Source organism: Armigeres subalbatus, chromosome 3, assembly GCF_024139115.2.
Source record: "Armigeres subalbatus isolate Guangzhou_Male chromosome 3, GZ_Asu_2, whole genome shotgun sequence".
Lineage (NCBI taxonomy): Eukaryota > Metazoa > Arthropoda > Insecta > Diptera > Culicidae > Armigeres > Armigeres subalbatus.
In genome coordinates, this window is record NC_085141.1 from 51,971,826 (window position 1) to 51,994,517 (window position 22,692).

General features: G+C 42.5%; 1 protein-coding gene across 1 annotated transcript in view; it reads left to right on the forward strand.

The window, feature by feature from the left end:
• The window catches only part of LOC134224718 (uncharacterized), a 156,975-nt gene extending 134,766 nt beyond the window's left edge, over positions 1-22,209 (forward strand). The window contains exons 2-5 of the mRNA XM_062704245.1: positions 16,160-16,297; positions 19,826-20,554; positions 20,615-21,424; positions 21,486-22,209. Coding sequence (XP_062560229.1) covers positions 16,160-16,297; positions 19,826-20,554; positions 20,615-21,424; positions 21,486-21,826 — 2,018 coding nt within the window. The 3' untranslated portion in view covers positions 21,827-22,209. The remainder of the gene's footprint in view (positions 1-16,159; positions 16,298-19,825; positions 20,555-20,614; positions 21,425-21,485) is intronic.
• Positions 22,210-22,692: the final 483 nt, after the last annotated feature.

A 22,692-nucleotide genomic window follows, 5' to 3' on the forward strand; every position in this document is an offset into this window, starting at 1 on the left:
AATAATCAACCATTCGCGGCGTAGCCTACTTCGAGTCTCGGCTTCGGGGACGCGTAGAAGAGACTTTAAAGTTCTCAGCAACGATGCAATTGAGCTTTTAAAAAAAAAGTTTTCAGGCCAGGAGGCCTCCGCATCTCAAGATTCTAGATTTTAGTCACTTGCCATTTCGTCCTTTTGATTTTATGTCCTACAGCCCTTCATACACTATGTGCTGGATGTGGTGGACAGTATTCAATAGGCTTCGATATATTGATCGCCGTGCATATTATGTACAAAAAAAAAATGAATAAACAATTTAACAATAATCAAAACATTACCAATCAGATTTTATTGGAATTGTAATACATCCGCCATTACATATTTTTGTCCAAGCTACCTCCTGGGAACAGTGAAGTACCTTAAGGTCACTCCTGACGGAATCCAAGTTTCAAAGTGCTCGCGTTTTTGGGGGCACGCCACTCGATACGGAAGCAACGCACAACTGTCATTTTTATTTTTTCACGCATGCTGCGACGCAGCAAAACTAAATCAACAAAAATGACAGTTGTGCTTTGCTTCCGTATCGAGTGGTGTGCCCCCGAAAACGCGAGCACTTTGAAACTTGGATACCGTCAGGAGTGACCTTAAGTTGTGAACCGCTGCTTTATATCATATGAACCGGCGAATTATAGAAATACAAGTCAAAAAGGTATAGAAACTTTGAAACCGAATTTAAAATTGAAAGATTGTTTATATTGGTTCGTTACGATGGAATAGAAGTGCTAATAGAACACTAAGTTAAAAGTAGGCTAAGTTCCATTTGGAATTAAGAAAAAGATGTGAGGTTAGTCATTTAACAAATATAAAATAAATTTGTCTATTGTAACGATAATCAGATGTTCAACGAGATACTTCGAATCTTTTTAAATTTAAAACTATCATGGAATTATAACAAAATCCGCAAATCATTTGTTAATTCCTGCCCTAATAAATCTTCATTATTCCACGTTGTTTCTATGGACAGCATTAAATCCTTGATCAACTTTACAGAAACGTAAATGATGTGTCGTCAGCTAAAACGTATCAACATGTATCCAAAATTTAACAAGGATAAGCTTGAAATAATGTATGCATCAAGTTTCTTTATAAGCTACACTCTGTAGTGGATAAGATTGGCATTAGATGTTATGATAAAATTATAATAGCAAAATGCCATTACCATCAATCCCTTGAAATCTGCATTTGACATATGTTCTAATGATATGCACTCATTTATTGAGTAACTCGAATCAACGTGTATTGAGCTAATTTGAGCTCCATGGTAACGCACAAATGTTTTTGGTTTTCTCGAGTTCGTGTTAGAACGAATCGACGACGGAAATCAGTTTGCTGAGTATTGTTGCGGCGAACGGTCGAGCTTAGAAACCTCGTCCGGTCACGACAATGACGCATCCGGTAGTGTTGGAATGTTGTTGTTTGTTGTTTTATCTGGAATTTCGGAATATCGGTGTTATCGAGGTCAGGAAAGGAAGGAAGGCATTGTTAGAAATAGAAGATAAGATGAAAAATGACATAAAAATGCTAGCGTCCCCGGTAGGCTCCCTGAAGGAAGGGCAGAGGAGTAGGCCGGGTGACAAGAAAGTTGCAAAAAAAGATGGCACATTGAGGAAAGCAAAAATTAAAGGCAAAAATTTGGCAAAATAAAAAACAAAAAAAAACAATGAGGAATGCTAGTGTCCTCGGTAGGCTCCCTGACGGAAGGGCAGAGGAGTAGGCCGGGTGACAAGAAAGGGGCAAAAAAAAATGGCACATTGAGGAAAACTAAAATTAAAGGCAAAAAAGTTGGCAAAATAAAAAAACAAAAAAAAACTATGAGGAATGCTAGCGGTCTCCGGTAGGCTCCCTGACGGGAGGGGAGGGGAGTAGGCTGGGTGACAAGAAAGGTGCAAAAAAAATGGCACATTGAGGAAAACAAAAATTAAAGGCAAAAAAGTTGGCAAAATAAAAAAACAAAAAAACAATGAGGAATGCTGGCGGTCCCCGGTAGGCTCCCTGACGAAAGGGCAGAGGAGTAGGCCGGGTGACAAGAAAGGGGCAAAAAAATGGCACATTGAGGAAAACTAAAATTAAAGGCAAAAAAAGTTGGCAAAATGAAAAAAAAAACAATGAGGAATGCTAGCGTCTCCGGTATGCTCCCAAACGGAAGGGCAGAGGAGTAGGCCGGGTGACAAGAAAGGTGCAAAAAAGATGGCACATTGAGGAAAGCAAAAATTAAAGGCAAAATGAAAAACAAATAAAAACAATGAGGAATGCTAGCGTCCCCGGTAGGAATGCTAGCGTCCCCTAACGGAAGGGCAGAGGTTGAAAAAAAATATGCCACAATGAGAAAAATAAAAATTGGACTGGAGTTGGAATGGATTTTTGATTTGATTTGAATCGAATTTTGGTTTGGTTTTGGATTAGTTTTGTATTGGATTAGATTTGGATTAGATTTTATTCTTTATTTGGACTGGATTTAGATTGGAATAAATATGGATTAGATTTCGGTTGGTTTTGAATTGAATTTTTGGATTTGTGATTGTATTGAATTTGGATTAGGATTGGATTTTGATTGGATTCGGATTGGATTTGAATTGGGTTTGGATTGATTTTTTATTGGATTTGGATTGGAATTGTATTGAATCTGGATTTTGATTGGATTTGAATTGAATTTTGATAGGATTTGAATTTGATTTGGATTGAATTTGGATTGGATGTGATTTGTATTTGGATTGGAGTTGGATTGGGTTTGGAATGGGTTTGAATTGGATTTGGATTGGTTTTGGATTGGAATTGTATTGAATCTGGATTTTGATTGGATTTGGATTGGATTTGAATTGAATTTGGATTGGATTTGGATAGGATTTGGATTTGATTTGGATTGGATTTGGATTGGATTTGGATTGGATTTGGTTTAGATTTTATTTGGATTGATTTTGGATTGGATTGAATTTGGATTGGATTATATTTGGATTGGGTTTCGATTAGATTTGGATTGGATTGGATTTGGATTGGACTGCATTCGGATTGATTTTGGATTGGATTTGGATTTCATTCGGACTGGATTCGGATTGGATTTAGATGGGATTTGATTGGATTTGAATTAAATTTGAATTGGATTTGGATAGGATTTGGATTTGATTTGGATTGAATTTGGATTAGATTTTTTTTTTGATTGGTTTTGGATTGAATTTGGATTGGATTTGGATTGGACTTGGATTGGATTTGGATTCTATTATATTTGGACTGGCTTTCGAAAAGATTTGAATTGGTTTTAGATTGGATTGGAATTGGATTGAATCTGAATTTGGATTGGACTGCATTCGAATTGATTGTGGATTAGATTTGGATTTAATTCGGACTGGATTCGGATTGGATTTGGATGTGATTTTTTTGGATTTGGATTGGATTTGAATTAAATTTAAATTGGATTTGGATAGGATTTGGATTTGATTTGGATTGAATTTGGATTAGATTTTATTTAAATTGGTTTTGGATTGAATTTGGATTGGATTTGGGTTTGGATTGGATTTGGATTGAATTTGAATTGGATTAGATTTTATTTGGATTTAATTTTGAGTTAGATTTAAATTTGGATAAGATTTGGATTGGATTTGGATTGGATTTGGATTGGATTGGATTTGGATTGGATTTGGATTGGATTTGGATTGGATTTGGATTGGATTGAATCTGGATTTGGATTGGATTTGGATTGGAGTTGGATTTGATTATATTTGGATTGGCTTTCGAATAGATTTGGATTGGATTTGGAATGAATTTGGATTGGATTTGGATTAGACTTTATTTGGATTGGATTTGGATTTAATTTTGAGTTGGATTTGGATAGGATTTGGATTGAATTAGGATTGGATTATATTTGGATTGGATTTCGATTAGATTTGGATTGGATTGGAACTGGATTGAATCTGGATTTGGATTGAATTTAGATTCGATCATATGTGGATTGGCTTTCGATTAGATTTGGATTGGTTTTGGATTGGATTGGAATTGGATTGAATCTGAATTTGGATTGGACTGCATTCGGATTGATTTTGGATTGGATTTGGATTTAATTCGGACTTGATGCGGATTGGATTTGGATGGGATTTGTATTGGATTGCCATATTTTCAATCGAAGATTGATTCATAAGGATTGGTTAATAATGTTTGTCTTGGATCAAAGATATTTGCAATGAGGGTACCTCAATGAAATTTGCAATAAAACACCTCAAGAGTAGAGGAGGGGGAGAATGTAGTGGATAAGATTGGCATTAGATGTTATGATAAAATTATAATAGCAAAATGCCATTACCATCAATCCCTTGAAATCTGCATTTGACATATGTTCTAATGATATGCACTCATTTATTGAGTAACTCGAATCAACGTGTATTGAGCTAATTTGAGCTCCATGGTAACGCACAAATGTTTTTGGTTTTCTCGAGTTCGTGTCAGAACGAATCGACAACGGAAATCAGTTTGCTGAGTATTGTTGCGGTGAACGGTCGAGCTTAGAAACCTCGTCCGGTCACGACACACTCAACCAGCGTTTGTCATTTTTTTTTTGCAGTTGAGTAGAAAGAACTGGGTATATGCTAAATTGCAAGAAAATTGAAAAGAGTTTTGGTAGGTCAAATGTAGTATCCGCTGATTGAGTGTAAGTATCAGGTCATCTAAAGATCAATATCTTTATGAAGATCACATTTTCCTTGATTTATCGATTTTCTAGTAACCCTCTTCACTTTCGAACTGAAAGCACACTACTCTCAACAAAATTATATAAACGTTACTTGATCAATCCGTCCGCGCAATCTCAAATTTATTGCCCGCACCGACCACTCTAATCATGATTGTAATTAAACGCCCGCCAATAACATTGCGCCATTAAGTCAACAGCACTAAGCTTGTCAACACTAACCCCGGAAACCCAATAGTTATACATGTACACGTAGTAATAAATTTCTGTCTGATTAGTGCATTAATCATCCGGTTGTCCTGTCCATCAGTCGAAACGGCCACATCTCTTCATCGGCAAGCATTTCGCGAAACCATTCATAGTTTTCTTGTCGCCCCTTTCACGCGAATACTAATAGATGTTGATTGAAAACCGGTGGACATAGGCAAAGCAATAACGATTTCACAATCAATGTTCCAACACCCCAACACCTGTAAAACTTGGTATGATTCAAGAAATTTGAATTTCTGAAGTGCATTTCCTTTTCTTTTCTGTTTCATTAAGTTCTGCTTAATGCAATGCATAAATTTTAGCACGCGTGGTAATCTGCTACCACATGGATGCGACATTACTGTGATCTTTGTTTTGTATCATGAAAAATCAATCGTGTTAGCGACACAAATTTCGCCACACTCTCATGGGCAGTAATTTACCTGTCATGTTGTCGTGGGTAATATGCAAAAAAATAATTGGTGTAAGTGGTTGAAGGTCGTATTGTTGGCTGAAAGTACAAATCATCTGATAATTTGGCCTTTTCTCCGCTTCCACCCAGTCATATTTAATACCACTGTACTCGATATGTGCCGGTTTCACATCGATTGTGAATGGTTTGTTTTGTTTCCTTTTCCGCTTCGTTCATCTTTTCGCGATCAACAGCCGCCGTGGAACTCATTATGAAACCATTAAATTGACTCCGAATGATAAAACTGGGTCTTGAAGTTAATGATGTCATGATGGCTATGTAAACAATGCACAGTGAACTGGGTCAAAATATACCTATTTTCACTTTTTATCACTCACTTTTGATTTGAAATCGTTTACAAAGATGGCGTTTTGGCGCAGCTGGGCGGGATAGAAAGTGTAGTAGTAGAACAGCAGGCATCCGGCTGTGGCCCGATACTAATAGGCTTCATAGTACTGCTTTGTACCCTACCTGGATACCTGGATGGCCACAGCTTCGTTACACCTTAGCCTTGGACGGTGATCTTACAGTATCCCCGAAGGTTTAGGGTTCTAATATCCGATTCCATCGCGTGCAGCCACGAAGTCGCCGGCATTTGTCTCACTCTTTGTTGAACATTATTTCCACTATTTCCACTTCTTCCGGCATGCGTACTAGGCGACCAGCCTACTGAAGTTCGCCGTATTTAATACGGTTCGCAATGTTTTCTTTTTTGTACACTTGATACAGCTTGTGATTTATTCGTCTACGTCACACAACATTTTCTATTGTCCTGACGAGTATTATACGCAGTGCTTTTTGTTCTTAAATTCGAAGGCTTTCCGGATTACCTCTTCTAATGTTCACCCTTAAGTAACTTGGTCATCATAGGGAAGCGATCCGAGGCGAAGCCGCCACCCTTTGGTATATGACTTCTCAATGAGGTGAACCCTCTCCGCACACACTACGATAGGGCGGGGCTAATGGTAATATGTTACTGGATAGTAGCAAGCTGCATAGACCAACGCAAAATGAACTCCTCTAGGCAATTGAGACGTTTGAGCGAGTCGCAAATGAACGCAAGTTGTTCAAGTGATTACCCCGCTGAAGTGTCAAAATTTATTAGGTAAGTGAATGTGATGAACTCCTGCACAGGTCTATTTTCACACGCACACATCATTTGGCTGAATATTTTACGGAGAGCAGACGCTCACCGTCAGTGCCGCCATCGCCTCGACACTATCGGCAGGATGCACACGCCACAAAGATGAGCTATTTGAGTCCCTGTTAGTGTGTCGTCCACCGCATCTACTATTCCTTCGCATCATACCGCAAAGCCAGTCGAAACTGTTGGCCTTTCGGTAGGCTGTTCATTTCGGTGAAAAAATGGGACAAACGCACTTGCAAAACGGGACATGTCAAAAAACCTTGAAACCAAATTTTTTTTCGAGAATCGGACCAAAGAATTTTATTACTGACCAATATCAAAAACTTTTCCAAAAATAGTGAATGTACCCTGCCTAAAACCTGAACATTAGAGAAATAAAAAAATATTTTAAGAGAAAAACAATGTCAATAGACAAATGCGTAAAGAGCAAAAGGGTGCGATTATGGATTTCCCGTGCTAAAACCTTTTTTCATGAATATAAGTGAGACAATGTTTGTATACTATTTAGCATGCATCGTGCTTTATAAGACGGGAGTGGAAGTTGAGTCCACCCTAACTTGCGTAGTGCATATAATAAAAATTGCTTTTGTCCGACTCAATTCTTGTATTATGCGTGACTGTGTAAGGTGACCAAACTACGCGGCAATATTCAAGTATCGATCTGACATAAGCAATATGTAATGTTTTTACAGTTTATGGATCGTGGAAGTTGTAGCCAAACCTTTTTATGAATCCTAACATATTATTAGCTTTGTTTATTATAATAAATATAATGGTCAATGAACGTAAGCTTAAAGTCTATAATTATGCCAAGATCCCTAATTCTATCACATCTTGTTACCTTTTGGCTACCTAAAGTGATTGTCATATTTGGAATGTTTCGTTTTCTGCTTATAGTAATTAAATTACATTTCTTTATATTGAGCTGTAGCAAACTTTTTATACACCAGTTATGAAATATCTGGATCTCGTGTTTAAATGTGTTCATGTCTTCAGCGTCTTTGATCTCAATAAAAAGTTTCATATTTCATTTTTTCATTTATTTAGTCTACATCTAAACAGATAACACTGAATCAACAATTTGACGCCACAATACACGGTTCGAGGCCGCATCTCTCCATCCTCGAATACGCCCCACGCTTGCCAAGTCGTTCTGCATCTGGTCTGCCCATCTCGCTCGCTGCGCTCCACGTCGTCTCGTACCTGCCGGATCGGAAGCGAACACCATCTTTGCAGGGTTGCTGTCCGGCATTCTTACAACATGCCCTGCCCATCGTACCCCTCCGGCTTCAGCTACCTTCTGGATACTGGGTTCGCCGTAGAGCTGGGCGAGCTCATGGTTCATTCTTCGCCGCCACACACCGTCTTCTTGCACACCGCCAAAGATGGTCCTAAGCACCCGTCTCTCGAATACTCCGAGTGCTTGCAAGTCCTCTTCGAGCATTGTCCATGTTTCATGTCCGTAGAGGACAACCGGTCTTATTAACGTCTTGTACATGACACATTTGGTGCGGTGGCGAATCTTTTTTGACCGCAGTTTCTTCTGGAGCCCGTAGTAGGCCCGACTTCCACAGATGATGCGCCTTCGTATTTCACGACTGACATTGTTATCAGCCGTTAGCAAGGATCCGAGGTAGACGAATTCCTCTGCCACCTCGAAGGTATCCCCGTCTATCGTAACACTGCTTCCCAGGTGGGCCCTGTCGCGCTCTGTTCCGCCCACAAGCATGTACTTTGTCTTTGAGGCATTCATTACCAGTCCAACTTTTGTTGCTTCACGTTTCAGGCGGGTGTACAGTTCTGCCACCTTTGCAAATGTTCGGCCGACAATGTCCATGTCATTCGCGAAACAAATAAATTGACTGGATCTGTTGAAAATCGTACCCCGGCTGTTACACCCGGCTCTCCGCATGACACCTTCTAGCGCAATGTTGAACAACAGGCACGAGAGTCCATCACCTTGTCTTAGTCCCCGGCGCGATTCGAACGAACTGGAGTGTTCGCCCAAAATCTTCACACAGTCTTGCACACCATCCACCGTTGCTTTGATCAGTCTGGTAAGCTTTCCAGGGAAGCTGTTCTTGTCCATAATTTTCCATAGCTCTACGCGGTCTATACTGTCGTATGCCGCCTTGAAATCAACGAACAGATGATGCGTTGGGACCTGGTATTCACGGCATTTTTGAAGGATTTGCCGTACAGTAAAGATCTGGTCCGTTGTCGAGCGGCCGTCAACGAAGCCGACTTGATAACTTTCAATGAACTCATTCACTAATGGTGACAGATGACGGAAGATGATCTGGGATATCACTTTGTAGGCGGCATTAAGGATGGTGATCGCTCGAATGTTCTCACACTCCAGCTTATCGCCTTTCTTGTAGATGGGGCATATAACCCCTTCTTTCCACTCCTCCGGTAGCTGTTCAGTTTCCCAGATTCTGACTATCAATTTGTGCAGGCAAGTGGCTAGCTTTTCCGGGCCCATCTTGATGAGCTCAGCTCCGATACCATCCTTACCAGCTGCTTTATTGGTCTTTAGCTGTTGGATGGCATCCTTAACTTCCCTCAAGGTGGGGGCTGGTTGGCTTCCATCGTCCGCTGAACTGACGTAGTCATCTTCTCCGCTGCCTTGACTTTCACTGCCTGTACTCTCAGCGCCATTCAAATGTTCCTCGTAGTGCTGCTTCCACCTTTCGATCACCACACGTTCGTCCGTCAAGATGCTCCCATCCTTATCCCGGCACATTTCGGCTCGCGGCACGAAGCCTTTGCGGGATGCGTTGAGCTTCTGATAAAACTTGCGTGTATCTCGAGAACGGCACAGCTGTTCCATCTCCTCGCACTCCGCTTCTTCCAGGCGGCGTTTCTTCTCCTGAAAAAGGCGGGTCTGCTGTCTCCGCTTCCGTCTATAACGTTCCACGTTCTGCCGGGTACCTTACTGCAGCGCGACCGCCCGCGCTGCGTCCTTCTCCTCCAGACTCTGTCTGCACTCTTCGTCGAACCAATCGTTCCGTCGACTTCGACCCATATACCCGACTCTGTTCTCCGCTGCGTCGTTAATGGCTGCTTTGACTGTATTCCAGCAGTCCTCAAGAGGGGCTCCATCGAGCTCACCCTCTTCCGGCAACGCTGCCTCGAGATGCTGCGCGTATGCAGTGGCGACATCAGGTTGGTTCAGTCGCTCTAGGTCGTACCGCGGCGGTCGTCGGTACCGAACATTGTTGATGACGGATAGTTTTCGGCGCAGTTTAACCATCACCAGATAGTGGTCATAGTCGATGTTAGCGCCACGATATGTCCTGACGTCGATAATGTCGGAGAAGTGCCGTCCATCAATCAGAACGTGGTCGATTTGTAATTCTGTCTGCAGTGGTGATCTCCAGGTGTACCGATACAGGAGGCTGTGTTGGAAGTAGGTGCTGCGAATAGCCATATTCTTGGAGGCAGCGAAATCAATTAGTCGTAGGCCGTTTTCGTTCGTCAGCCGGTGAGCGCTGAACTTTCCAATAGTCGGTCTAAACTCCTCCTCTTGGCCAACCTGAGCGTTCAAATCTCCTATGATGATTTTGACGTCGTGGCTTGGGCAGCTGTCGTACTCACGTTCCAGCTGCGCGTAGAATGCGTCCTTATCATCATCAGTGCTTCCGGAGTGTGGGCTATGGACGTTGATTATGCTGAAGTTGAAGAACCGTCGCATTCCGTATTGGGGAAATCGTGTCACAAACAGAGGTTCCTGATTGGAGGTGGATTCCGTCGGAACTCAACGTTGCGGATAAGCTGACGAAGTGGTCTAAAGAATCGCTCCTAGAGCACGAGCACCGTATGTCAAAGTGGGCATTCTTGTATCGCCCTGAGAGCGAGTGGTCCAGTGACGCAGTAGTAGAATAAAACGTCCCAGAAAAGTTTCGAGTTGCTTGCTTGTTCTATAGAACGGAAACATAATTCCAATTAATCAATGTGTCGAGGATCTCAAAGTGGAATGTTATACTGCAAACTGTAGCGTTAGTCATACGGCTTGAGGCTAACCCAGTCAATACACAATAGTATATGATGCAACATAAGATGCTAAAGTGGAGGCAATATACGTACATATTGTATGGGGTACCAATATGGCCTCCACTTAAGCATCTTATGTGACATCATATACGATCTTGTGTTGACTGGGAACCAACCAAAGATCCTACGCAGAATAAGGCAACTCTAACGGTTCGAGCCCTGCGGAACTTCAATTACCAACATAAAGTGAACGCGATACAAATGAACTTTCACAGAAAAGAGTTCCAGCGCACGGAGCAGATATCGTGCCAACAAGTGCAATGGGGTGCATTCGCAGACGAAATAGGGTGAATGATCCAATAGTGGAGGAACTAAGCATGTTCCAATACTATTCATTTTCCTAGAATTAAACAAATTTTCATTTCGCTTCCCTTGTGTATATATTCGAAAGCGTTCCCCATCTATTTTATTGGAAAAATGCTTCCGTCGCATGTATACCATGTATTCCGTCCTAAAATATCAACTCCAATCATTGCACAATGGTCCGATTCAGTTATTTAGCAGGAAAAACCTATTTTTCTCCGTTTTCGTTCTATTTAGACACTTGGTGTCTTAAGTGAAGTTGTTTAAAATAAAATATTGCTTCTTCGGACAAAAAGTTCGATAGGGTGGTCCTTATCGTTTCTCAAAACTGAAACAAAACTTTTTTATTTCGGGTTTTTTTGGATGAACTCTTCAGCAAACTTGCAGTAAACATTATTTGATGCAACTTTGCCGAAGACACCTTGTGTCTAGCACATAAATTGAGTTCAGTAAATGAAATTTTCGATTTTAACCTAGGGTGGCCCCAAAAAAATCAGTTTTTCTATTCTAACTTTTTTGTTTTGAGTTTTACGAGAATGCGGTCTTCAGAAGAAATGAAGAGCAAAAGATGGTGCATATTTTTGCTGAACACATCATGTTTATAAGTCTTACCATTTAAAAGTTATATGCAATTTATACCAAAAAACTATGCAATCTCAAAATGCCTATATCTCATGGAGACGGTTCGATTAATTTTTTTTGAAGGTGTTATCTGAAAGGGCACATGGTTCTCGGCAACGATCCGACGGGCACAAGAAGGCGAGGTGCGCAGCGGGCAAGGTGGATCGATCAGGTGGAAGATGACTCCGTAGACTGCGTGGCTGGCGACGTGTAGCCATGGACCGAGCCGAATGGAGAAGACTCTTATATACTGCACAGGCCACTTCGGCCTTAGTCTGATTAAATAATAATAATCGGATATGTATTTTTAGTTTAAATTTGAACTTTTGCCGAAGGTAATTTACTCATAATTTTAATATATAGTGAAATACTAGTAAATTTAAATTTTTTCGAAGAAATTTTCAAAGTCGATTTATTCAATTTAAAAAAAATACGTTCCCGTAATTTTTGCAGTAAAAGTTACTATATATGTGCCCTTTCAGATAACACCTTCAAAAAAAGTTAATCGAACCATCTCCATGAGATACAGGCATTTTTAGATTGCATAGTTTTTTGGTATAAATTGCATATAACTTTTAAATGGTAAGATTTATAAACATGATGTGTTCAGCAAAAATATGCACCATCTTTTGCTCTTCATTTCTTCTGAAGACCGCATTCTCGTAAAACTCAAAACAAAAAAGTTAGAATAGAAAAACTGATTTTTTTGGGGCCACCCTAGGTTAAAATCGAAAATTTCATTTACTGAACTCAATTTATGTGCTAGACACAAGGTGTCTTCGGCAAAGTTGCATCAAATAATGTTTACTGCAAGTTTGCTGAAGAGGTCATCCACAAAAAACCCGAAATAAAAAAGTTTAGTTTCAGTTTTGAGAAACGATAAGGACCACCCTATCGAACTTTTTGTCCGAAGAAGCAATATTTTATAATGAACAAGTTCACTGAAGACACCAAGTGTCTAAATTTAACGAAAACGGAGGAAAATAGTTTTTTCCTGCTAAATAACTGAATCGAACCATTGTGCATTGGTACACTGTTTCAATAGTTGCGGAATTTTTAAATTCGTGTTCCTATAGTTGCGAATCCCATTGTTTTCATACCGGACTCGTAACTATAGGAACACTACCGCAACTATTGGTGCACAGGCGAAAATTTAGTATGGTATTTTCTAAATATTTACCAGTTTTTGAAGATATTCAAGACTGTTTTCACTTGCTTCGTATATTGACATATTGTTTTATCATTAGACGTAATGGGTTGCTGCGTTTGATTCGTAGATTTAACGCACACTGTACTACCGCAACTATAGGAACACCCACGACTGTCGGATCGTTTGCCCTATGTATTTTCGCCGTATGCGGGATAATAACGGTGAGTGCAACGCAAAGATCGAGAAGCGAAGTACACTTTATAAGCTTTCGCCAATCTTGGACGAAAAAGAGCAAGTAAGGAGTTGGACAAGATTGAGGAAGAGTGCAGTGAAAATTTCACGAAGGCGAGAACGAGGTGGAATTTCAACTCTCCAGCAGCCCCACACATGGGGGAGTGTAGGACAGATTGGTCCGGTCAGTGAAGGGGTTACAAGTGAAGGAGTTACAAGACGGTCGTTTACTGTCGGATGAGGTTCTGCAGACCGTGTAGGCTGAAGCAGAAGGAATTATCAATTCTAGACCTTTGACATTTGTGTCGAAGGGGCACACGGTTCCAGAAGCATTAGCTCCGAACCATTTTCTGCTTGGGTATCCATCGTGCGAAAAAGACGAGAGGCTACCCCATGAGATGAATGTGCAGTGTAGCGAAACCAATACGGGAGGTCTCAAGTGCTAGCTGATAAGCTGATAATGCTGGGTGAAAGAGAATTTGCCAACGATAAACTTAAAAGCAAAGTGGAATAAAGAGGAAGGTTTAGTACTCGTAGCCGTAGGTGCTCTGGTGTACATGGCAGATGAGGCCAATAGAAGTAGCTGGATCCGGGGAATAGTGAAAGAAACTTTTAAAGGAGCTGATGATAGAGTCCGTCAAGCAATAGTTTGAGCCGGTGGAAAGTTGTACAGGCGAGCCGTGGCAATGATTGCAGTGCCTGAGATAAGAGACAGAACATATGTCTACGTTTAAAGGACCCTTCGCCAGAGTTACGGAAGGGGCTGTTGCGGCACTTGGCAACACGGGATAGTGGTGGGCGAATTGGGTAGATTAATTTTGTAGGTGAATTCATTGAAGGTGAAAATATAAACAAACTAGATTGGTGGAGGTTGATGATTTATTACGGCAATTTGTATATTGGTTCTACTATGGTGAAATGCTGGGAAACCTGGAAATAAAATAAATTGTAATTAGAATTCGGATAAAGTAATTGAGTTGGATTAAATCGGTTATTGCTAGTAAATTAGCGAAAGGTATGTTAGAAAAGCTACTGGAAGAAGTGTATTTTTGGAAAATTTGTATTTAGCTTTAGCGGAGTAAGAGTATTTGAATTGTATTGGAGAGAGGAAAAAACTACTCATGTAAGTTAAAACGAAACACAAAATGGTTGACAATAATTAAAAAGACAACATTTTTAGTTTTGAGCTGCAACAACAAAGCTGCTACAAAAATAAGTTTTTTCGAGATCCGATCAACCCCCTTAATGCTTTGATATCATGATGACATACTCTCGTGGCATGTCAACTGCGCGAAAACGCCTACTTTGTCATTTCACGTAAAATCCCCAGTATTAGTATTAGTACCGAATGTGAAAACAACACGCCCTGTTTCACCAAAATGGCAAACTTACATCCATCCTTTGTGAGGCATGTTGCGCAAATCTGTCAATCCATAAGCCACTTTCACTGCAGCTGCTTGCGGCATTCTGCGATTGGCATCTATTCAACAAAAATTATCGTATAGGTTAACAAGCTTATAACCAGCATCACAATACGAGTGCTGTTGTGCCGTCGATCCAGGAACTTGAATTGATCAACTATTTAATCTCTATCGTTTTCGATTCCTGCTTCCACCGCTTCAACGTGCTTCTAGCAAACAAACTGCAAATATAATTTGAGCCATTAGTAGTAAAAATAGCATAATGTAACACCTTTACCAAGCACTTATCTCTACACATGCGTGTTAACTAATCATCCATGACATCCAGTCCAGCCCAATCAGTCCAGTCCTCGTTTGACGACGTTGTCTCTTTTTGCTCTACAACCAAGTCTACAAGCATCTAACCGGCGCGTGGCGGCGATGATCAAGTTGTTTGTTTTGCCATCCATATTACATCGTTTCGCTGCCATCGGCCCTGTTTGGTGGTCTCCATGATAGAGCATTGTTGCTGTTGGTTCCAGCGATGCACATTTCTCCGAACCCCTTTACCGTCTTCTCCGTTTCACGCTGTAGACCTGGCCGACAAGTCAAGCCGCCTAGACCTGCCGTAACAAGTTCCGTTTGAGTCAACAACAACCAAAACACATCGCTGCAGGCGTGGAATATTTCCGCGTGCCTGACTTGACGCGTCCACGCGGGTCATGGACGTACTTTGGTCGAGTGAATCCAGCGAACCGCATAACGATCGTGAGAATTTACGCAAGGAAACACCCTCCCCCGAGTTCCGAGAGAAGCTAACCGGAGCGTCGCTTGAATGCGCGAAACCGATCAGAAAGAAAAATGCGCAAATGCCACCTTCTTGTCTTAGCTGTGAGGGAGCAGACCGCGTAATGCTCCTCGGAGATAAAAAGGAAGTTTCGGTTTCCCCCGGTTTGTTGAAAAATGTTTGAAATGACCGGAAATAAAGTATCAAATGTTTTGCGAAGCACCAAGTTTTTGCAAAAAGGGAAGGGTGCGCATGATACATTGTTCCGTAAGAAATTCTAGTTAACATCATCATTAAAGTGAAATGTAAATTTTATCCATACGATTTAGTTTTTTTTAGCGTTTTTGGATGGCATTGTCTAGCTTTGTCAGTTGTCGGTTAAGATGAAAATAACGATGATAATCTGTATATATATAAAATGAAATGTTCTTTGTCCGTATCCGCATAACTCGAAAACGGCTGAATATATTTTCTTCATTTCTTCAGCAGAAACGTTGGTTATAATTTCCGACGGATTTATATGATGTTTTCTCATGTGAAAACCATGAGTAAAGTTCAATTAATCGCGAAAAACTATAATTAGGCTTCGTATGGAATTTTTCCATGGGTAGTCCAAAACGCGCTTTTTCGTCTACTATGCAGAAGGACAACGTCTTCTGGCTCAACTGGTACATAATATAATTGAAATATTATTGCAGGTTTTGGTTGGCTAAGGCATATTGCCCTCTTTTCTTCCATCCGCCCGGTTAGATAACAGTCGGCGATTTTTATGTTGTTGTTGAGTGGCTGCGGTGCCAAAATCTTGGCGCCGTTTTCGGTGACCACCACCCCTTTTTTCCACCATTTTCGCTATTTCACTTTTACTTCCTTTTTCGTTTTTTTTTTTTCAATGTGAGATATGAAAGAGGCCGACGAAGTGTAAGTGACCTAATTTAAAACACGGAGACCTGGTTTATGGTGTTAAGTGGATTACCTAATCCAGATTTGTGCTGATTGTGTTTTGTTTTTCTCTCTTCTCTTTCTTTACAGCGTTGATCGTAACGATGCTTGTTATTGCAACTTGCCTGGCCGAAGACGGAGGTGGAGGAGGAGGTGGAGGTGGCGGCGGAAGGAAGACACCAGCGTTAAATATTTCTGGAATTGCTGTTGCCAAGACGGGCGTTAAAGGTAACAGATGACGATAGCCAATGAGACCTTGGTGTGGGATAACCCCTGATCGATCTAAATTCTAAGGAGTTGCATAAATTCGTAGCACGTGGGCTCTCTACTTTTACATTTGGTTTATTGTTTTTTTTAAATTTTATTCCTGTTCTTCTTTTTGAGATCCTATTCTTTCGCTTTTTATAATTTGAAGACTTCACTTTTGTATCCTTCTATTTACACTATTTATTTATTACTTAGAACAGCGTTTCTCAACCTGGGGTACATGTAACCCTGGGGCACCTCGGATAAGAACGCGTAATAGCGGATGTATTACAGTTCCAATAAAAAAATATTGATACATTTTTTAAATTGCATATTTTTTAATTCTAAAACTTTGTATTGTACATAATATTCATGGTGATCAGTAAATCAAAGACGTTAAAATCGTGACCATTCCAACCACCACAGTGTATAAAGGGCTGTTGGACAAAAGATTAGACAAATTTAGACAAATTTTAAAAATCTCCAATGAAATCTACCTGATCGAGTTAAATTGTCGAATAAGTTGTTAAAAATATGCTTCTGAACAAAAATTTAGAATCTATTCGAAAAGGCCAGTAACTTCATTACAAGAGGCTTGGAAGCCTCCTTTTAAGTGTCTCGAAAGCCTACTTCCATGCAACTCGAAAGTTCCAAACCCTACATATATTTATTGTCTTTTGAGAGGAGAGCCTCTTGGATCTTTCCAGTTGCATGGGAGTAGACTCGCCTCGGAAGCCTACTCCCATGCGACTTGAGTATTCCAAGAGGCTCCGAAGTCTCATCTCAAAAGTCTCCGAAGCCTCCTTTCGAGAGGCTTCAAAGCCGCTTTTTATGATGCACCAAATCCGCCTTTCAAGAGGCTCGGAAGCCTCCTTTCAAGAGGCTCGGAAGTCTCCTTTCAAGAGGCTCGGAAGCCTCCTTTCAAGAGGCTCGGAAGCCTCCTTTCAAGAGGCTCGGAAGCCTCCTTTCAAGAGGCTCGGAAGCCTCCTTTCAAGAGGCTCGGAAGCCTCCTTTCAAGAGGCTCGGAAGCCTCCGTTCAAGAGGGTCGGAAGCCTCCTTTCAAGAGGATCGAAGCCTCCTTTCAAAGGCTCGGAAGCCTCCTTTCAAGAGGCCTGGAAGCCTCCTTTCAAGAGGCTCAGAAGCCTCCTTTCAAGAGGCTCAGAAGCCTCCTTTCAAGAGGCTCAGGAAGCCTCCTTTCAAGAGGCCTCAGAAGCCTCCTTTCAAGAGGCTCAGAAGCCTCCTTTCAAGAGGCTCCGAAGCCTCCTTTTAAGAGGCTCGGAAGCCTCCTTTCAAGAGGCTCTGGAAGCCTCCTTTCAAGAGGCTCAGAAGCCTCCTTTCAAGAGGCCTCAGAAGCCTCCTTTCAAGAGGCTCAGAAGCCTCCTTTCAAGAGGCTCAGAAGCCTCCTTTCAAGAGGCTCAGAAGCCTCCTTTCAAGAGGCTCAGAAGCCTCCTTTCAAGAGGCTCAGAAGCCTCCTTTCAAGAGGCTCAGAAGCCTCCTTTCAAGAGGCTCAGAAGCCTCCTTTCAAGAGGCTCGGAAGCCTCCTTTCAAGAGGCTCGGAAGCCTCCTTTCAAGAGGCTCGGAAGCCTCCTTTCAAGAGGCTCGGAAGCCTCCTTTCAAGAGGCTTTGGAAGCCTCCTTTCAAAAGGCTCGGAAGCCTCCTTTCAAGTGGAACAGAAGCCTCTTTTCAAGAGGCAAGGAAGCCTCCTTTCAAGAGGCTCGGAAGCCTCCTTTCAAGGGGCTCAGAAGCCTTTTTCCAAGTGGCTCAGAAGCCTCCTTTCAAGAGGCTTGAAAGCCTCCTTTCAAAAGGCTCGGAAACCTCCTTTCAAGAGGCTCGGAAGCCTCCTTTCAAGAGGCTCAGAAGCCTCCTTTAAAGAGGCTCAGAAGCCTCCTTTCAAGAGGCTCAGAAGCCTCCTTTCAAGAGGCTCAGAAGCCTCCTTTCAAAAGGCTCAGAAGCCTCCTTTCAAAAGGCTCGGAAGCCTCCTTTCAAGAGGCTCAGAAGCCTCCTTTCAAAAGGCTCGGAAGCCTCCTTTCAAGAGGCTCCAGCCTCCTTTCAAGAGGCTCAGAAGCCTCCTTTCAAAGGCTCAGAAGCCTCCTTTCATGAGGCTCGGAAGCCTCCTTTCATAAGGCTCAGTAGCCTCCTTTCAAGAGGCTCGGAAGCCTCCTTTCAAGAGGCTCGGAAGCCTCCTTTCAAGAGGCTCGGAAGCCTCCTTTCAAGAGGCTCGGAAGCCTCCTTTCAAGAGGCTCGGAAGCCTCCTTTCAAGAGGCTCGGAAGCCTCCTTTCAAGAGGCTCGGAAACGTCCTTTCAAGAGGCTCAGAAGCCTCCTTTCAAGAGGTTAAGAAAGCCTCCTTTCAAGAGGCTCAGAAGCCGCCTTTCAAGAAGCTCAGAAGCCTCCTTTCAAGAAGCTCAGAAGCCTCCTTTCAAGAGGCTCGGAAGCCTCCTTTCAAGAGGCTCGGAAGCCTCCTTTCAAGAGGCTCGGAAGCCTCCTTTCAAGAGGCTCAGCAGCCTCCTTTCGAGAGGCCCAGCAGCCTCCGGTCGAGAGGCTCAGAAGCCTCCTTTCAAGAGGCCTCAGAAGCCTCCTTTCAAGAGGCTCAGAAGCCTCCTTTCAAGAGGCTCAGAAGCCTCCTTTCAAGAGGCCTCAGAAGCCTCCTTTCAAAGGCTCAGTGGCCTCCTTTCAAGAGGCTCAGAAGCCTCCTTTCGAGAGGCTCAGAAGCCTCCTTTCGAGAGGCTCAGAAGCCTCCTTTCAAGAGGCTCGGAAGCCTCCTTTCAAGAGGTTCGGAAGCCTCCTTTCAAGAGGCTCGGAAGCCTCCTTTCAAGAGGCTCGGAAGCCTCCTTTCAAGAGGCTCGGAAGTCTCCTTTCAAGAGGCTCGGAAGTCTCCTTTCAAGAGGCTCGGAACAGATGTTTCGGAAGCCCGATCAGTGACGTCACCCAAGCAGGGTACAGTGGTGACTCAAATGGGAGAGGAGAATAATATGGCGTGTAATATAAAATAAAAGCCTTGACTTCGGCTAGACATATACTGTGGTTACCTACCACCAACAACACAGTTCAAAATCTAGCCATCAGCTTTCCATAATAAAATCAACGTATTGAAGCTAAAATTTGCCATTTTGTTCCCCAGGGGAGATGTTGTATTGCCAGCTACACTATCACTGATACTACATTGCAGTATTTATATCCCGTCGTAACGGGACAAAATAACTTTGTAGACATCAAATACCCCGAGCAGCATACATGTCACAAATGAATAACAGTGACTAATTTATGACTAAATCTGGTTATGATCAAGTTATTGCAACCAAAAGTGACTGAATTGGGCTGCTAGGGGCATATAAGGGGCTGTCCACATACCACGTTGACAGGTTTTGGTTTGCGTAGACAATTGCTCATAGAAATTTTCAAAAACCGTGGACAGCCACCATACAACCCCCTAAACTGTTCACGTGGTATATGGAAAGCCCGTCACTCTTTTCTACAGACCAACCAAGAGTTATCCAGTAATTTTTCGAAAGGTTCTCGTTTGCAGACTACGCCGTCAACGACGACAACGCCATCGAAGAAGAAGCGCAAGAAGCCAAGTACGGATGACGACGATGACGATGATGATGACTTCCTCGATTTCCTAGGGGACGACGACGATGATAGTGATGATGATGATGAGGAGGAAGAGGACGACGATGATGAGGATGAGGACGAAGAAGAGCAGGAAGAAGAAGCGGAGGAAGAAACCAGCACCGATGGTGGCAGTCGATTGTGGTCAGCAGATGCAATTCATAAGATATCTGAAACCCTGGGGGCGTTGAATACCGTTGGTAGGTACATCGTGAACATTACCAAGGGGCAGGAGCCTACTCCCGTGAACGCGATCAACAAAGGTCAGAAGGAGAACGTACCGAACGCCATATTGACACTGACGAAAACGATGCTGGGTCCAAATGTTACAAAGACTATTGAACCATTGATCAAACGAGTGGGTGTTGCGGAAGTCGAATCTACGGTAAGTCCGACGGTAACGATTTCAACCACCACCGAAGCTGTTAGTACTACAGAATTGACTACCTCTACTACTGAAGTGGCGGAAGTAGTTACCGATGAACAACCTTTGGTAGTTCAGAAAAAGGAAGATGTCGCAGCTGCAACTCCGTCCAGCGCAATGCAGAAGAAAAAGAAAAAGAAGAAGAACAAGGTCAAGCGGAAAGATCCGGCACATGTTGAAACAACCAAAAAACCAGCTACAATTAGTGAGTATGATCTGTTAAACTCGGCCTTCTCTTGTAACCTTTTCATTCATTTCATTTCAGACAAAATTGTTGAGGCTCCCAAAGACTCGGAGAACTCGTGTACAACCCCGGATGGGCGTCCGGGGCGTTGTGAAGATCTGAGTACATGCCCAGGATTGTTGCTTGACTTGACTCATCTTCGAGAGTCTCTATGCTTTAAGCGCTTATTTGTACCTGGTGTGTGCTGTCCTTCACCGACAAGCACCTTGCTAACTACTCATCGCCCAACTCTGCGACCCATCCCTCAAACCACGTCGCAAAGCTTAGTTCTGAGTCCAATTTCTACCAAGCCAACCACCACAAAGCGTCCGTTGGTTCCGGTGTTCACCGTAACCACCACTGAGCAGATACTTGCTGCCACTTTGAAGCCCATTGCCGAAAACTTAGTAGATCCGGACGACTGCGGCCAGCAGGAGTATTCATCTGGACGAATTGTCGGCGGCATTGAAGCTCCCGTCGGTCAATGGCCGTGGATGGCAGCCATATTTTTACACGGCCCGAAAAGAACGGAGTTCTGGTGCGGTGGCTCGTTGGTTGGAACAAAGTACATTCTGACGGCAGCCCATTGCACGAGGGACTCTCGGCAGCGGCCGTTCGCCGCCCGTCAGTTTACCGTTCGATTGGGGGACATTGACCTTTCGACGGATGCCGAACCATCCGCTCCGGTGACCTTTAAGGTAACGGAAGTGCGTGCTCATCCAAAGTTTTCCAGGGTAGGATTCTACAATGATATTGCGATTCTGGTACTGGACAGGCCGGTGCGCAAATCCAAGTACGTGATTCCGGTGTGCATGCCCAAATCTAATCTTCCGTCGAAGGAACGGATGGCTGGTAAGTGTGTTTCGATTGCAGAGCAATTACGGTGGCGTTTCACACGTTACGATTATTTTAGGTCGCCGCGCAACGGTGGTCGGTTGGGGCACAACCTACTACGGAGGAAAAGAGTCAACCAAACAGCAGCAGGCCACGCTTCCTGTTTGGCGTAACGAAGACTGTAACCATGCGTACTTCCAGCCTATTACGGATAACTTCCTGTGCGCCGGGTTTTCGGAGGGTGGCGTTGATGCCTGCCAAGGGGATTCTGGAGGACCGTTGATGATGTTGGTCGAAGCAAGGTGGACGCAAGTCGGGGTGGTTTCGTTCGGAAATAAGTGTGGGGAACCGGGATATCCGGGGGTTTATACCAGGGTAAGCGAGTACATGGAATGGATACGGGAGAATACGAAAAAGTAACGATCGTAGGGGAGAAAGTCTTCTAAGATAGAACGAACACATCGCCATAAGAAAAAAATAAATAAAGATACCAATATGTGATAGAAGTAGGGAAGATGCGATTATTTAAACAAGTATTTTGTACATAATTTATTCTGTCCTCTGTTAGATTTATACGCTAACTTATGTAACTTATTGGCAGCTATTTGAACGGTTTCTATGTGTCCTTAAATTATAATGAGATATTTAGATAATGACAACACGTACAACTAACCAAAAGATCTGTTCTGCTGCTTTCCATTTATTTCATAATAGACCGTTTGAGGAGTACTCGAAGAAATTTTTTTACAACGCCTCATGGGCGATTATTTGTAGATGTGATTAATAATAAATGTATGTATGAATATGTTTGAATCAATTTATTTTTGACTTCCCAACTAAACAAAATTATTCGTTTTGATACTTGAATACTATTATTCGCTCCATTATAGGATGGTCTATCTGTTGTGCAAAAGATTTCGCCGTCGTCTGATTTGCATTATGTTCAAACTAGCTTGCCCGAAGATCCTGTAATTTGGCTTGTTGACCTGGATCTCTAGAACGATTAAGTTCTGCGCTACATTTTTAACCATAGCGAAAGCCCATTACCGGGCCGTGTCGGGTTTCAATTCAACGAAGAATTACCTCAGAGTGAGGAAATTCATGTCGCTTAGGTCCACCGAGAATGCAATCAACGGTCACGAGTGGTTCTCGATATGACAAAGAAAAATATGCACGGCTGAATTTGAAGATGGTTTCAGCACTGAACGATGAGACATTTAGTTGATCTTGGTGACTGTCAAGTTGCGAACAGGGCTCGCGTATAAAATACGGAATTCATACCTTTA